The following is a 16,601-nucleotide window of genomic DNA, read 5'->3' on the forward strand; positions in this document are numbered from 1 at the left end:
TCCATTACTCACTGTGAATGTTTTGTCCAGGTCTGATCATGTTAGATTGATTGATTGATTCAGCTTGTGAGAAAGTGTGTGTGAGACTGAGCGTTTGTGCTTGTCGGTGAACATGTGAGAGTGTGTGTGAGACTGAGCGTTTGTGCATGTCTGAGCATGTGAGAAAGTGTGTGTGAGACTGAGCGTTTGTGCATGTCTGAGCATGTGAGAGAGTGTGTGAGGCTGAGCATTTGTGCATGTCTGAGCATGTGAGAAAGTGTGTGTGAGACTGAGCGTTTGTGCTTGTCGGTGAACATGTGAGAGTGTGTGTGAGACTGAGCGTTTGTGCATGGCGGTGAGCATGTGAGATGTGTGTGAGACTGTGCGTGTCTGAGCATATGAGAAAGTGTGTGTGAGACAGCATTTGCGCGTGGCGGTGAGTATGTGAGAGAGTGTGTGTGAGACAGCGTTTGTGCGTGTCTGAGCATGTGAAAAAGTGTGTGTGACTGAGTGTTTGTGCATGTCAGAGCATGTGAGAGGTGTGTGTGTGAGACTGAGCATTTGTGCTTGTCGGTGAACATGTGAGAGTATGTGTGAGACTGAGCGTTTGTGCATGTCGGTGAACATGTGAGAAATGTGTGTGAGACTGAGCGTTTGTGCGTGTGAGCATGTGAGAAAGTTGTGTGTGAGACTGAGCGTTTGCGCGTGTCGGTGAGCATGTGAGAAAGTGAGTGTGAGACTGAGCGTTTGTGCGTGTCTGAGCATGTGAGAAAGTGTGTGTGAGACTGATCGTTTGTGTGTGTCTGAGCACGTGAGAAATGTGTGTGAGACTGAGCGTTTGTGCGTGTCGGTGAGCATGTCAGAAAGTGTGCGAGACTGAGCGTTTGTGCGTGTCGGTGAGCATGTGTGATGTGTGTAGAGTCAGTGACTGTGTGAGAGTGTGACCGTGTTCTGTGTTAGTGAACATGTAAGTGTGTGTGTTGTGTGTGTGTGTGTGTGTATGAGAGCAAGAGGAGAAAGTCTGTATACATCCCTCAGCCTCGACCAAATCAAGGTTTTTAGAATAAAAAATTCAGAGGCTATTTATTTATTTATTTAGGCGTTTTATATACCATTGTTCAAGAATAAGATCACAATGGTTTACAAAATCTGCTTTCAGTTACTGGTTTAACAATCCCATTCTGCCTCAATGTTCATATTCCAGGTCAATATAACAACAAATATATTTTCTAGGTCATATAATACATAATCTATTTCGTCTGGAAAGCAAATGTGTATTCAGATTCAGTACATCAACATTAAGTAGAAGATAATTAGGGTGCTTTGATGTAGAATTATAACTTGTGTTTCCATTTCATTATCCTTCATGATATACTCGGTATACATTTGACATCGCTCAACACTTGTTGCTCAATCTATTAGCATAGGCTAGGATTCTGACAGTGATGTTATCAGCATATTGGAGTTTTATATTAGTTCATATGCATTTCTAAAGAGCACTGTTTTCAGTTCTCTTGTGAAACTCTTTCTTTCTGGCATAGAGAGAGTTCCAGAGTTTAGGGTCCGCTATGGACAACATGCTGTCTCTTATTTGCGTTAGGTGTGTGTTTCGAGTTGTGGGCACCTTTAGAAGTCCTTTGTTTTGTGAACTTAGGGCTCTCTGCGGGTTGTATAGTTGAAGAGTCACTCCTATTACACAAGGGTTAATGTTGATGATATTAAAAATAGAGTTAATACTTTATAATGAATACTGGATTATACAGGAAGCCAGTGCAGTGCTATCTTATTTTGATTCAAGAGTAGGGGATTTTTTAAAATCTTTATTGGTTTTAATTGTTGAGTGTTTGATGTTTCTGTTGTTTCGAAATATTTTATTGATGTTTAGGAAATTTTTTAAACATTTTATATGAAATTGTAATTATTGGATATTCTATTTATTAATGGCCCGATTTTAAATGCGTATAAAAAATGGGGGTTATGCACGCGGCCGGGCTTGTGCGCACCACGCGCATTTTAAAAGGGGCCTGGCCGCGTGTGTAACCCTTGTAACGTGCACAAGAGCCGGGCCGAAGAAAGTGGTTGGGGGTGGGGCAGTCCAGGGGGCAAGGCGGAGCTGGAGGCGGGCGGTACAGCGGCCATTTTGCCGCTGTGCCAGGGGATCATGCGCCGGCAGCCTGCTGGTGCGCCCAACTTACGCCAGCTCAGGAGCTGGCGTAAGTTCTAAAACAAGGGAAAAAAAAAAGGAAAGGCCTTCTAAGGGGTCAGGGAGGAGAGGGAAGAGGGAGGGAGGGTAGGTAAGGGAGTAGGAAAGTTCCCTCCCTTAATTGGAGCGGACTGGGAGGGAACTGGGGGAGGCCCGATCTCGTCGCCACGCATAAATTGAAATTTTCAACACCCTTGTGTGCGCCGCCCCGGATTTTATAACATGCGTGTTCCGGTGCATGTATGTTATAAAATTGTGCGTCCACGTATGCGCGCGCGTGTATTTTTTTTAAATCTACCCCATGTTTTGAAATATGTATTATTTTTATTAGCATGTTTTTTTCTATTATGATTGTTGCTTTATACTTCTTGATTTTATATTTTTGTTGCTTTATGTGACATGGTGCTATTTCTGTTTTTCCGTTGTTGCACTGCATTTAGAGACTGGCTTGTTGCGGATTCCAGTTCAGTTGTGTCTGCCTGTTTCTGTTTATACTTTATGGTTTCTTTATTCTGTATTTGGTGAAGGTCTGTCTGTGTTCTGCATGGTGAGGGATTCTGCTAGCATGCAGTTTGTGTAGGGATCAGTAGCAACGTATATAGGAGGTATATTGATGTTTTAGGGCCTGATGTAATATTTGCAGTATTGCCTTTTCTTTCCTAGGTAAGGTTGTTGCATTTTAAGTACTGGCACTTAGTTCTGTTCTGATATGGGGGGTGTACTATATTGTAATTCTAATTAAGTTTACTCATGGCTTTCTGAGTGCCAAGCCCACACGCACAACTAAAAACAGCAGACTATGTAGCACACAGTCAATGGGAAGGCGCTGAACTAGCAGGAAGAGGGGGTGGGGAATTGGAGGCAAGCTACAGTCAGAGAAAAAGGGGGGGGGGGGTGAGCCAGGAGGAAATGCTTGTGCATTGTTTGTGAGGCTTCTGTCTGAGGTGGCTGGGCTTAGCTCTGAGAGGGTCAGATTGCTGTGGAACCAGTGAGCCTCCTGGAGAGTGGGGTGTGGTGGGAAAGGGAGGGGGTGCTGCAGGCTGGAGAAGGACTAGCAAAAAGCAAGAACTTTACATAATAATACAGGGGGCACTCACTAGTGGGGTAATTTTCAGAAAGATTTACATGCTTAAAATTGGGTTTTACACGTGTAAATGTGCTTTTGAAAATTGGTACAATATATTCCATTGAATTATCAATAGGTCTGAGATGCACGTGTTCTGTAAGGGGTTGATTTAAAAAAAAAAAATACGCCGGTGCGCGCATGTTATAAAACCAGGGGCGGCAGGCGGAAGGGGGGGGGGGGGGGGGGGTTGAAAATTGCAATTTAAAACGCAGCGACGAGATCCGGCCTCCTTGATGTTGTCCATCAAGCTAGGTTGAGAGGACTTTGTACAAATCTCATCGTTCCTCACTCCGAAGGACATCAAATCTTCACAAGAGAGCACTGTTCTGTTCGCACGTCTCACTCTGCATGTAAAAGTGGCCCCTAACCCCTACGCCCCTACCGCGGCGGTGCGATCGCTGCCGGCTAGCGTATGACCGCCCCCCCCGTTTCGGCCCCTCATTCTCTAAAGTATCGCAGGCCTGCAATACTTTAGAAAATGAGGCCCTAAGAGAGTTGCCCACTCTATTATCTCAGATGTTGAAGTCTCTAGAAAAGCTGTTAAGTTCTCCATATCAATCACAGGCGGTGCATCTTCCTCTCTAGGTCGTACATGTGGTAGAAAATACACCTTGTTTAAAGCAGGGATAGTTTCTGGTGCAATCTTTAATACTTCCATCATGTATTTCCTAAGGGTAATCCTTGGTTGTTCTCCTAGAACCTTAGGAACATTTATAAACCTAAGGTTCATGTGTCCTATCTTGTTTTCTATTTGCTCCATTTTTCTATTAAGGATTAAATGCTCCTGCACCAAAGCCACGAGTATCTTGAAACGTCTTGCCTTGCTCCTCTAGCTTTTGGATCCTCTGCTGCTGTTCCAATTGTTTTGAGTTAAAGTCCTGGGTAAAGGCATCCACCTTTTGAAGAAATATTTACTTGTAGCTGAGAATCCTTTTGTAAGGCCGTCCCCCAATTTAGCCACCAGCTCCCATAAAGAGTCCAGCGTCACCACTGCAGGTTTGGGGAACATGGCATTCAGAGCTGCCAGCTCAAAAAGGTTTTCGCCATTTTGGGCGTTGGAAGAAGAAATAGGTCCCAACAAGACATTTGCCGTTTGCATTCCTGCCAGTCCTTCCCCCTTCCAGGCCTTCTTCAACACTCCCAGTTCCCGCGGTGATTCCCGCACATGCTCGGCTAGGCCCCATCGGCCCCGCTTCTGCACTCACGGGGAATTCTTGGGGAATCGGCACTGGAGGCATTCGTGGGTCTGGAGGGCTCAAGGTGGTTTCCCCTGGGTCGACCGCCGCTCCTCCCGCAGCCACCTCCGCGGGGCTTAGCACCTCTGTTCTGGAATAGCCAGTTCCGTGATAGTTCGCTGTCCTGGGGGTAGGGAGGGTACCGCGGGATTATACTCTAACCCTTCCTTTTCGTTTCGGGGCCATAATTCCACGAAGAAACAGAGAAAAATCAGATGAAAACGGACAGCGAGCCGAGCTGTGCGGCTATACCGCCGCCATCTTGGCTGTGCCCCAGTAGCGCCTGCTTATGTATGTGTGTGTGAGCCATTGTGCGAGCTTGTGTGCACCTATGTGTTTGTGCCTATGCCTGCCTGTCCCTGTGTGTGTTTGCATGTGACAGGGCTTTGCAAACCGAACATATTTGTCTTTGCACATTGCACCTTCTGCAGTTCCAAACACCATCTGGTGGCCATAGATGGACGCATTAGTGTGACCAATATGACCAACTGACCGACACAAGCCTTTAGAGAGAGATTCAGATATATAAATAAGATATATATGAATGAACCCATCTTGGGGGAGCCCCCAACCAGTTGCATGAATGGAAGGAGGGGGAACCTTACCTCAAAATGTTTGCTGACCCCTGCCTGGGGGTAAATTAGCATATATGCATGCAAGTAACCGCTACTTCCATATTTTATAAAAGTTGATGAATATGTATTTTCACTTGTGTGTGTAAAAAAGGGTCAAACCAGGGGCGTTCTGGGGTCAGGATCAACATTTATGCACGTTAAGTTGCTATTTTAAAAGGCACGCGCGTACATTTGCCAACTTAACTTGAGTTTTGTGCACCTGCTGATTATCTGGCATAAATGATATTAAATGTGTTTGTTGTGTACTATTGGCAGGGTGGGAGGTGTGGGTGAACTAGTTGGGGGTCGTTCAAGTTGAAAAACCATGATATTTTATTGTACCCCACCCTGAACTTTGGAGGGGCGGGTAATAAATGCTTTTAAACAAAATAAATAGAAGGACTGGGTGAACTGGTGGACTAATTGATAAAATTGGTAATTTCCTTGATGTGTGCGTGTTTTAAAATTCACCAATTTATGTGCATAAATCTCGATATACGGTACCTGAATAAGTCCTATTAAATTTTCACACATGATATATATGCGTATATTTTTAAAATAAGAAAAGTATGCATGCTCAACGCATTGCATGTCTTTGCACATCAGCCTCCATGTGTGCGCATGCTGCGGGGTAAAGATATGCACATTTGATAATACACACTTATCAGACACCCCCAATAAGTGCATCTATGCCACCTTGCGCAGCTGTTTGAAAGGCATCCATTCTGACTATACTGAAGTTGCAGGGCCGAGGCAAGGTGCCTTACAGAAATATTGCCACCCCTGGCAAGAGCGATGATTTTTAGGTTTCAGAAGCCTAGGAGGCTAATTAACGCTGCACGTGTGGGTAATTAACGCTTTCTGGACCAAGCCCATGAGCAGAATGTAGGGACAGAGCAGCAGTCACCCTGCAAAGCCCAACCTCAGCAGGGGTGTATGGAGCCCCAGGTGAATAGCAGTCTTTCTAGATAGCCCCAAAGGAGGTGGCCTTGTCAGCAGTGCTAGCTGCACAAAGCTAAGGAAGGGCACATGCAAAGAGCTGCATGCGTTCCAAATAGAGCTGGGCAGTTTTGACTTTTATTTACTGTATATTGATCTTTTAAATCTAGGCAAATGGTTAACTTCCGAGAAGAAATGGCACCAGCCTGTGAAGATTTTGGTTCATTTTGTCCTGTGGCTGAATTGTTTCATGGAATACCCACCCTTCTACCTTAATTATCCACCCCATCCTATGCCTTTATTAGAGCACACCGTATGTGATATTTAACCCACAAATCCCAAGACAATAAGCTATGCTAATGATGTTTATATAACCTTTGTTTTTCACGATTACTGTAAACCGTTCTGATGGCGAAACCGAATGACGGTATACAAAACACCTTGAATAAATAACATTTTCATGTGAGGGGCTGGTAGACAAGGATTAACGCTGCCCAGCCGAAAGTCCCAGTAAAATCACGCAATCTCTCCCTTCCGAAAGCAAATTGTCTGCAAACCTTTTGCCCTGTCTGTATTCTAATTTAATATTCTGTTTGGCTAGGATTAGGTGAATATATGGAACGCTCTCTACTGACTTTTTAACCCTTGCTCATTAAACTACCAGCAAAAAGAAACTAAATCATAAAAACATTAGGAAATGGTTTCATCTTAGCTCCCTCAGTTCTTGGCAGCCTTTGCATAGAGTTTAGATGCAGACACACGGCCTTTCATCAGGCAAAGACAAATAAGTGTACTTGTCATGCAATAAACCAATAGTTTCCCTAGAATAAGAGCTTAATATTTTCTTTTCTGAGGGATGAAGGGAGCACTGTCAGAGAGGCCTGTGTGTACTATGCAGTGCTGAAGTTAGCAGATAGCGCTCAATTTCACCTGAACTTTGCTGAAAGAAAAAGATTTCTGCATTATGTATGGGGCTCAATATCATGAAGGAAATATCTTGTGTTATGGCGGCCATTCCTATGGCCCCAGCCACTGGCTAATACCTTGGGCCTCAATACTAAAACAGAACGTTCATTTGCTTTGTTTTGCTTTCATGGTTATACATAGCAAAATCCTATCACTGTCCTATTGGAGCAACCACAGGTAGGTGTGGGCCAATACGTGTAAATGCACTTTATCCGTGCAAGTGGGCTTCTGAAAATTGCTACAACATATACCATTGAAGTGTCCATAGGTTTTGCATGTGGAACTGCACTTTACGCGCATAAATGGCTTTTGAAAATTGCTACAATAGTATATTACATTTGCACGTGTACCTCTTTTGATAATTAATTCCCCTGGTTTTCGGCGCCAACACAGCTTAAAACATTGTGTGCGCTGATCTGCTATATCCTGCCTGTCGGCACCGGGTGGCCTGACAAACCGAAAGAAATGATATAGTCAGAGTATTTTAGCCTCTGCCAAACCACTCGAATTCAGATTTCGGTCAGGTTGTACCCAACTACAGCAATAAAACAGAAAAGATGATCATACTTTTTAATTAGAACTGAATTTACAGCCGTGGCAGCCAAACCTTTCCACTGTATTCCAAGCCAAGAACTTTGGGTTCGGTTATGAACATCAATCAAAGTCTTTTTTTAATTTATTTTTTTTTGTGGTTTGATTGCTGGGAGATTCCCTTGTTGCTTGTTTTCGATGAGGTTAGCCTAAAAAACCCCAATATCCTTTCTGCAGACTTTTGCTTTTGCGTAGACTAAGGAGTAATGCCTGCTCTTCCTTTCCAGACGGCCTCTAGCTTTTTAGTGCGCACCTGTAGTGTTCTTTCCCTGCACTGCGCTGCAGCATCTTCCTTTCAGATCTCCTGCACTGCCCTAACGCTGCAGAATGTTGACCCAGGAGTTACTTGAAGGAGGCGATTTTCAAACTCCCTGTCTAGGTGGAAAGTACCCACCTACCTTGTACCTAATTTCCAAAGAAATAATACACATGAGCTTTCCATTCAAAAAACATTGTGCTCGGGTACAAAGGGCCTGTGGACTTTGCCCCTGTCTTGACGTGGGTGAAATTTCATTGGAAAAAGGGACAGGCACAGCTTTGAAAATCCAGTCTGCGGGTGTGTGATTTTGCTCCCCCCAAACCTACCCTGCCTCCCGGGGGTGCTCCTCGCGGTCCAGCCAGGGGAACACGCGCCACGGCAGACCAAGCGTGCTTTCCCCCAGATTGAGGAAGGATGGTTATCAGTCACTTTCCCAGGGTAAACTAAACGGCTTTGAAAATGGTGCTGTAAAACGGGATGAGCTAGCCAGAACCTTTTATGTATATTGTGGGATACACGGCAAAAATATTCTTAAAACTAATGAAATAGCCAAAGCTTCTAGAGGCGGTTTTTGAGGGGGACTTTCCGTGGCTAAACGGACATTTGCGCACACAGGCGAACCCTCCGAAAACTGCCCTCTCTCCTCCCCTTCCATGGGGGGGGTGGGGGTGGGGAAGTAACGGGCGTGGTCCTCCACAGCACGCTAGCTTTTCTCCGAGGGGACAAGGCCAGCCCAGGTACCCGCCAGGATCTCATTTTGAAATCCCAGTGCATTCTTGCCCATGCAGGGGAAGACATTTCTGTGGCACCGGCTGCCGGTGGATTTTCCCACAGGAAGTTTCCCCTTTTGAAAACTGGCTTGCGGCTGCAAGGCTACACTACGCATGGGGGGCGTAAAAATAGGCCCTTCTGAAGAACTGGTTGCTTAGGGTACGAAGAAAAATTTGTATTGCAAAATACAATGAAAAACCATCAGATGGTAAAATATGCAGTCGTTATTTTAGTCTGTTAAAAAAATATATGGATTTAATCAAGTGGGAAGCATAACTGGAGCGCTCGGTTGGGTTTCCTTAAAGCTCTGTCTTACGTAGCCCAAACCTCTCAAAGCAAATATTTCCGAAGCTAGAAAGCTACACAGAGACCTCCAAAAATAAACATAAAATCTAGAACCGGCTCTAGTTTTCAGGCTATCCCCAACGAATGTATTTGTATGCGTAAGGCTTCAATGGTACGCACTCGGTATCGTGCATGTTCAGGTACATTTTAAAACCCGCACGTGGACACGCCAACTTTATAACATGCGCTCCTCGCTGCGCGCATGTTATAAAATCCGATGCCCACTCGCACGTGCGCACCCGATTTTGTATCAGCGTGGCGACGCGAGTAGGCCAACCCAGTTCCCTAACCCCACCTACCTACCCCTAATTTTTTTTGTCGCTGAACTTCTCCGCGCCATGGAGCAGGAGTAAGATCCGCGCGCCGGCTGGCTGCTGGCGTGCACGGTCCTGGCCAGCCCCCGCCCAGCCCCTTCCATGCATACCGGGAGATACGCACAGGGCGGGGCCGTTTAGAAAACGCGCTCAGTGCGCACACGGCCCAGCCACACACGTATCTCCTGGGATTTGTGCGCGTCGGGCTTTTAAAATCAGGCCCATTCTTTAGGGGTATCCTGAAAAACCAGACCGGTTTGTGGCCCTTGAGGACCAGAAATGGATACCCCTGAGCTATAGCCTTAAAAAAAAAAATTTAAAAAAATCAAACTGAATCAAAGCTAAAAGCCCCAGCACTTAAAACAGTCAAAGGTTTGCAGTCCGGCAGGGGTTGGTTGCACTATAAAGTCTCCAGAGTGAACCTGCTGGTGGCTGGGCTGGATTTAGGCCTAGGCAACACAGGCACCTGGCTAGGGTGCCAAATTGAAGGTGCACAAAAACTGAGGCTTCTCCTGCTGCTCCTTGATTTCTGGAGGTAAAATCCTGCCAGCCCTGGTCCTTTGCTTCTGGTTGCCCCACTTAAATCCTGCCCTGGCTGGTGGCAAAGAATGCAAAAGAAAGGAATTTGCTGAGTTCCCTGTGTATGCTGTTGCAGTTGCATTTACTGACAGTCCCATTTTCTTTGTTTTCTAGGCAGGCCACATCATGGGCAAGAAAATCCACAGTACCTGAAAATACCGCTGGGTCGGATCCAACTAAACCCAGAAATGATCAGGGCTTTGCTAACCTATGTCTACTAGACTCTCCTGCAGTGCTCTGAAGGCCTTCCCCCAAGAACCATGGCGGACTTTACGGAGAGAGTTTCCACTTTTGTTTCGGTGATGGCCTGCAACAGCACTCCCATGGGCAGCTGTGCCCCTGCCCTGTGGAACCTCGCAGCTTTGGCATCCGAATCGAGGTTTACAGTCTTGCCTTTGTCACTCAGGATATTGTTGGCAATAATAATGATATTCATGATTGCTATTGGCTTCCTAGGCAATGCCATCGTTTGCCTCATTGTCTATCAAAAGCCAGCCATGCGCTCAGCAATCAATCTTCTCCTAGCAACACTAGCCTTTTCTGACATTATGTTGTCCCTGTTCTGCATGCCATTTACCGCAGTTACCATCATAACCATAAACTGGCACTTTGGGGCTCTTTTTTGCAGGATATCGGCCATGCTGTACTGGTTTTTTGTCTTAGAAGGGGTCGCCATACTCTTAATCATTAGCGTTGATCGGTTCTTGATCATCGTTCAGCGCCAGGACAAGTTGAACCCGCATCGGGCAAAGCTCATGATTGCCATTTCCTGGGTGCTGTCCTTCTGCATCTCCTTCCCTTCCGTGATTGGCTGGACCTTTGTGGAAGTGCCGACGCGGGCGCCCCAGTGCGTCCTGGGCTATACGGAATTCTCTGCCGACAGAGCCTATGCAGTGATGCTGGTTGTGACGGTTTTTTTCCTCCCCTTCGGCGTCATGCTGTACTCCTACCTCTGCATTCTGAACACCGTGCGGAGGAACGCCGTCAGGATCCACAACCACGCCGAGAGCCTCTGCCTGAGCCAGGTGAGCAAACTGGGCCTCATGGGCCTGCAGAGGCCGCACCACACCATGAACGTGGACATGAGCTTCAAGACCAGAGCCTTCACCACCATTTTGATTCTGTTCATAGGCTTTTCCCTCTGTTGGCTCCCTCATACTGTGTTCAGCCTCCTCTCTGTGTTCAGCAGAACGTTCTATTACAGTCCCTCCTTCTATGTTACCAGTACCTGCATCCTGTGGCTAAGTTACCTCAAGTCGGTTTTTAACCCTGTCGTATACTGCTGGAGAATTAAAAAATTCCGGGAGGCCTGCATGGAGTTCATGCCCAAAACCTTCAAAATACTCCCAAAAGTGCCTGGACGAACGAGGAGGAGAATCCGGCCCAGTACCATCTACGTGTGCAGCGAGCTTCAGTCTGCTGTTTAGAGCGGAGCACCGGACTCTGCAGACAGAAAGCCTTGTTTAATATAGCAATACGAGCAAAACGTTTCAGTTGCCAGTTCAATCAGAAAAAGTTAATGCAATTCCCCTTTGGTCTGAAGTTGTACGTCGGGGTGGAAAGTATTTGAAAGCCCATCCTTCTGAGCTGCTCCCATCTCCGTGGATGGAAACTAACTGGGGTGTTGCTGCATGATCCTCCCGACTCCCGTTCACCCATGTAAAGCATGAATGTAACTCGAATAACTAAAATGTTTGACTGGAGAGGAAGAGAATTTGAAAGACGTGTTTGGCTATAATAATCCCCTTGATTCTATTCAACAAGGGAGGCTGTGCATGAACTTTCTAACTTTTTTCATTGTTAACCTATTGAAAAAGACCTGAACCTCCTCAGGCTCCAGTTCTTTTCAATAGTGTCCCATGTAAGGTCCATGGTTCACCTTCTCTCTCTCCATATCACGCATATAGACAAATTGAAATAGCCTCTAAGCTCTTTTTGCACACATTAAACCATGCTAAAAGTGTATGAAAATCTTAAGAAAGAAAATAGAGCTAGGGATAACACCAAAATAATGGAGATAAAGACAAGATATTTTGAACCTGGTTAGTACTACTGAATTAACGTAACAAGCTGGTTCTCCTTTCTGGTTCTCCTTTTCTCTGCTGCGGATCCTTGCTGTTATTGGCTGCCATGCAAGTTCCTAGCTCCACCTGGCCCCTGAATCACCGGACAGATTTTCTCCAGTTGTAGGGTTCTGTTTTATCTTATTCTGAGGACAAGCAGGATGGACAATCACATGGGAGTGACTGATCATCCTTCAGGCCTCTGGAAAAGAACTGTTGTAGGTAAGCAACTTTGCTTTTTAAAAAAAACAAAAACCCAACCAAATGCATTCTGAGAGTTGCAGTTCTGCCTTTTTTCTTTTTATATACTGCAACATTTCTTCTCATGACAGAAGCTAATCTATTTGAAATGTTTCTACTTTTTTTCAGTCAAATCCTTAGTATCCCCACACTAATCTAAAATTCTGCAAGAACAAATCAAAATGGTATCGGACGCAGGGATTAGCTTTCTGGTCATACTCTGTGCCATTTCATTTGAAAATAAAAATTGTAATAGAAAATTTCGAGTCTGGAATAGGTTGATAAAAGAAAAGAGCAGGAAGCTGGTTTTCGCCAGGCCTGGATTTAGGCAATGTGGGCAAATAACTCTTGACAACAAATTTCCATAGGCACTAGAATATTGCCCCCGCTATGGCCTCACAGCACCCCCACCTGTCGCATGGGTTTCTAGGATAACAGAAAACCCATGGGAGAAGAGGGGACAGGACGGCCGCAGGCCCTGTCAGCCTGAAAGAGCTCCTACGCCCCGTGCTGAATTTGGTGCAAGGAGTTGCAACCGGGGCTGGAGCCAAAGGAGTTGAGGAGAAAGAAGGATCCCAGCAGGGCGATCTGGGTCCCCTAAACCTCCAATGACCTCTGAGGAGGGGGGCGAGGGTACCCCCTCTCCTCCCGTTGCCTATGAGCACTCCCTTTACAAATCAGTCTCTCATTCAACCAGTTAAGCTGTTTAACTGGTGTATCCTCATAGTTAGGTTTGGAAGATCTAAACGTGTGCACATACACGTACACCTTCTAAACTGATGGTGTAATCTGCACGTGTCTGATATGTATATACACTTTCCTCAACTTTAATGGGCATGTGTGATTTTTTCCCCCCCCCCCCCCCCCAATTTTGTCTCTTCTCTTACTAGAGCTCAAAGCGCACACATTGTGAAACAACACATGTGCTTCCAAGATGGTTGACAATCCACAGAGGAGTCAGCCATTCTATGTGCAAAAGCCCTCATTTTCACCCATGTCATTCAAAGGCTGAGCCTTAGAAAATGGATCCCGTGGTGTAGCAAAGCTAAACATTCTTACGATGGAGTCATCTTCATGGCTCATCTACTGTTGGCTGCTACACTTTGACTGCTCACCGTATGACCACACGCAGATACCTTTCTCACAGTCTGTCGACCAGGGTTCAGCAGTCTTTCTGGTCACGAGTGAACCTGTACCCATAAGAAATGACGCATTCCCTTTCTGCAGGCTGTTACTGGTTGGCAGTGCAGTTTTTAATCAGAGTGAATACACTTGGTACAAATGATTTGAATGAAAAAAATAAATAAATAAAAAATGATTTGAAGTAAAAAAAAAAGCATTGATAGGCTAGTTCAGAAATGCAGACATAGCAGTTGTCTACCTAGCATGTGTTAGAAGCATACAAGTAGCTAGGATGCAGTTCGCTCACTGAGCTCTTCTCTATCTCCTGTCTGGGGTGGGTGCAGCCATAATTCCTTGCATGATGGTCTCCACATTACCTTCCCCCAGCAGTATTCCAAATAACCCAACCATCCAGCTCTTTAGCTTCCCTGTGTGTGTTCAGGGCACATCCTCAGACACCAGCATGCAACAGGCATTGCCCAGGAGCTCATCCTTTCAATTAACATAACATTTTCTCCCGTCCAATCATGGTGACTCTGTTGAAGTGCCTGCACATTATCAGCAGTAGAATATTCTCTTCTAACACAAAGGGTGCAGCAGATAATGGAATCCATTAAAGACTTGCTGATTGAAGTGCAAAGCAGCCAGTCCTAGACAAAACAAAGGTTTCATTTTTGCAAAGTTACTATAATAGTGCCAGAGGTTCCCTTATAAGGATCCGTACAGTTGGAGGCATTTGTGCGATGTGGGGGAGTTCCCCTTCCCTCTTTACATCTTTAAACTCTCCCAACCCCAAATGCCATGGCCCCCACAATACCAGAAACCCTGGCTAGCCCCAGCACTTCCAGCGACCCAGAGTCTGGGGTAATCCCTAGGCACCTTTTATTAGGGCTGTGCATTTGTTGGTCATTCATTCGTTTGGCAGTACGTGCAATTCTCCAGTACGCGTATAAGTGTCCGTGCTTGTACAATGGAAAACATATGCACGAACTAGATCCACACGTATCATGAAGCGAAGGCCCAATGAGTGCATAGCCCCCTACTTTTTATGGCCAATAGTTGTTGGTCATCTTCCATCCTTCCCTGGAATCTGCTGTGCATCTGTGCAAAGTCCTACAGCTTGTGCTATGGTACCACCCTAACGGCTCAGCGTTGCAAGCAGATAAATGAAATAAATAAATAGGCACAAGACCTTTGGTAAATCATTTCACCCAGCATTGCCTCAGGTACAAACTTAGGGGCTCATTTACCAAGGCTTTTCTCTCATTTTGCATCTATGGGAAAAATACTTAGTAATTGAAGGCCTGGGAAGGACCTACAGTACCCGAATGTAGTGCTTGAAAGGCAGAATATAAGTCAAATTCATAACTCACCCCTGCATAATCATAGCATCTCTGCCACCTAAAGTACTGAAAACCAATAATGTTGGTGTTGCATTAAGTAATTTACATGGAAAAACACACACGGATGGACTCAGCTTGGATCAGATCTGACCCCCTTCCTTCTTCTGAGACAGAGGGAGCGGGGCTTGGCTTCAGTTAGATTTGGCTTCGTCAAATCATTGAAACTGAAACCCATCCTGCTCTGGGTCTGGCCCAATCAGGTTCCTCATGGAGGGCGCTGGGTTGAAAGTTACAAAAGATGACAAGCTTCCACCGCACTCCCATCAAGCTCTATGAACGCCGCCGTTTACAGCTGACCAGGTCACCGGCTAATCTTCTTGCTCAGCTGCTTGGGTTTTGTCAGCAAAATAAGCTGTGGGCCCAGCGAACAGGAGACAGCAGAGAACCTAAATTACAGACAGCTCACATGTTCTCAACCAAAATGCAGCCAAAAGATGGAAAAAACAACACACTAGAAACCAAGCAACACTAATTATATATTACATGACGGAGAAGAGAAGCATGTATATGTGGTGATCCACCGTTGATCTGAAATAAGACCGTTTTCAAAGTAATCTACAGTAAAAATAAAGGTTTCATTTTGAAAATAAATATTCCTGATCTTTTAGGGGAAAAAAATGTAAATGTCAGACAAGTGAAAAGTTTGTGGAAAGGTATCAGAAACCAGTACCTCTCTAATGCTGGCTGTCTGCACCCAATATAGTCACATGAATGATTATAAATGTGCTTTCTATAATGTGCTACGTAGCAGTGTATAATAAAAATGTGTCATGTCTGCAAGCAATGTTTTTATATTTTAAATAAAGAACTACTGCTCTTCTACAGCTGTTTCTAAGAAACTGTATTGCAAAACCCTGGTAAGTCCTGAGGCTAGTAGTGATTTATTCCATGCGTATAACTGGTCAGGACTGCTTACGCAGCACTCAGCGGCCATCGGCCAGGGCTATTGTCTTTTTAATATCATTTACTGGCACTTCTAGATCAAAAAGTTTTTTCTTCATTATTGAGATATTCAAAAGCATGCACGCTACCCTAGCGTGGCAGATGAGCTCGTGTTCCACAGCCACGGATGTGCACTACATGGAATTTCAAAGATTGCAAAGTTTGTTATTCCAAATTGTAAATATTACAGTATTGAGGCTTTTTTTTTTAAATTAAAAACTGTATTGATTTTCTCAGAGTAGAAAAAGTACATAAGAGACCAGTATTGTGTTAGCTCATTGTAACATCGGGGTGGTAAACTATGGAGGAAAAAAAACAGCTTCCAGGCAAGAAGTTTTAAAAGCCTTGGGGGAAAAAAAAAAAGTTCTTTATATTTTGGGGCTATTTTGCTGTATTCTTTTGTCTATTTAACAGTTTCGAGGTTGGTTTTCCTCTATTTTTAGTTTTTTGCTTTCCTTTGCTCTCCTTTGTTCCTTCCCCCGGCTCATGGACAGGTGTCAGCCAGTTGCCACGGGCCAGGGCCAGGGCCAGGGCCAGGCCCTGCTGGTTGCACCTGCTGCAACATTTCAACCAAGCAAGGCCTCACAGCTGATGGAGCATGGGCCAAGCCAGCGGGAATGGAGGAGCACCTTCTCAGTCAGTCTGCGAGCACAAGACGCCGGAAGGGAAGGGGGACCGAAAGCAACCCTAGCCCTGGACCCCATTTTGGCCAATGGCTGCCCTACCCGTGTTCCACCCATGCCTCTTCCAGCGGGCGCCTGGGAATGTTTCCAGCTCAGGCTTAAATCCTGTCCATCTACTGAGGCACGCAGGGAGTGAAATCTTGTATGCTACTGTCAGATATACGAGAAGAAGATAAGTATTCTTTTAAAACATCCGGTTTCACTAATCTTTTTCTGTATATCAAAAT

General features: G+C 45.3%; 1 protein-coding gene across 2 annotated transcripts in view; it reads left to right on the top strand.

Moving 5' to 3' along the window:
• GPR45 (G protein-coupled receptor 45) overlaps positions 1 to 15,571 on the top strand; it is a 34,062-nt gene extending 18,491 nt beyond the window's left edge. For both annotated transcript variants that reach the window (XM_029604847.1, XM_029604848.1), the window contains exon 2: positions 10,036 to 15,571. In XM_029604847.1, coding sequence (XP_029460707.1) covers positions 10,182 to 11,348 — 1,167 coding nt within the window. In that variant the 5' untranslated portion in view covers positions 10,036 to 10,181 and the 3' untranslated portion in view covers positions 11,349 to 15,571. The remainder of the gene's footprint in view (positions 1 to 10,035) is intronic.
• Positions 15,572 to 16,601: the final 1,030 nt, after the last annotated feature.

Source organism: Rhinatrema bivittatum, chromosome 5 (assembly GCF_901001135.1).
Source record: "Rhinatrema bivittatum chromosome 5, aRhiBiv1.1, whole genome shotgun sequence".
In the NCBI taxonomy this organism is placed as follows: domain Eukaryota; kingdom Metazoa; phylum Chordata; class Amphibia; order Gymnophiona; family Rhinatrematidae; genus Rhinatrema; species Rhinatrema bivittatum.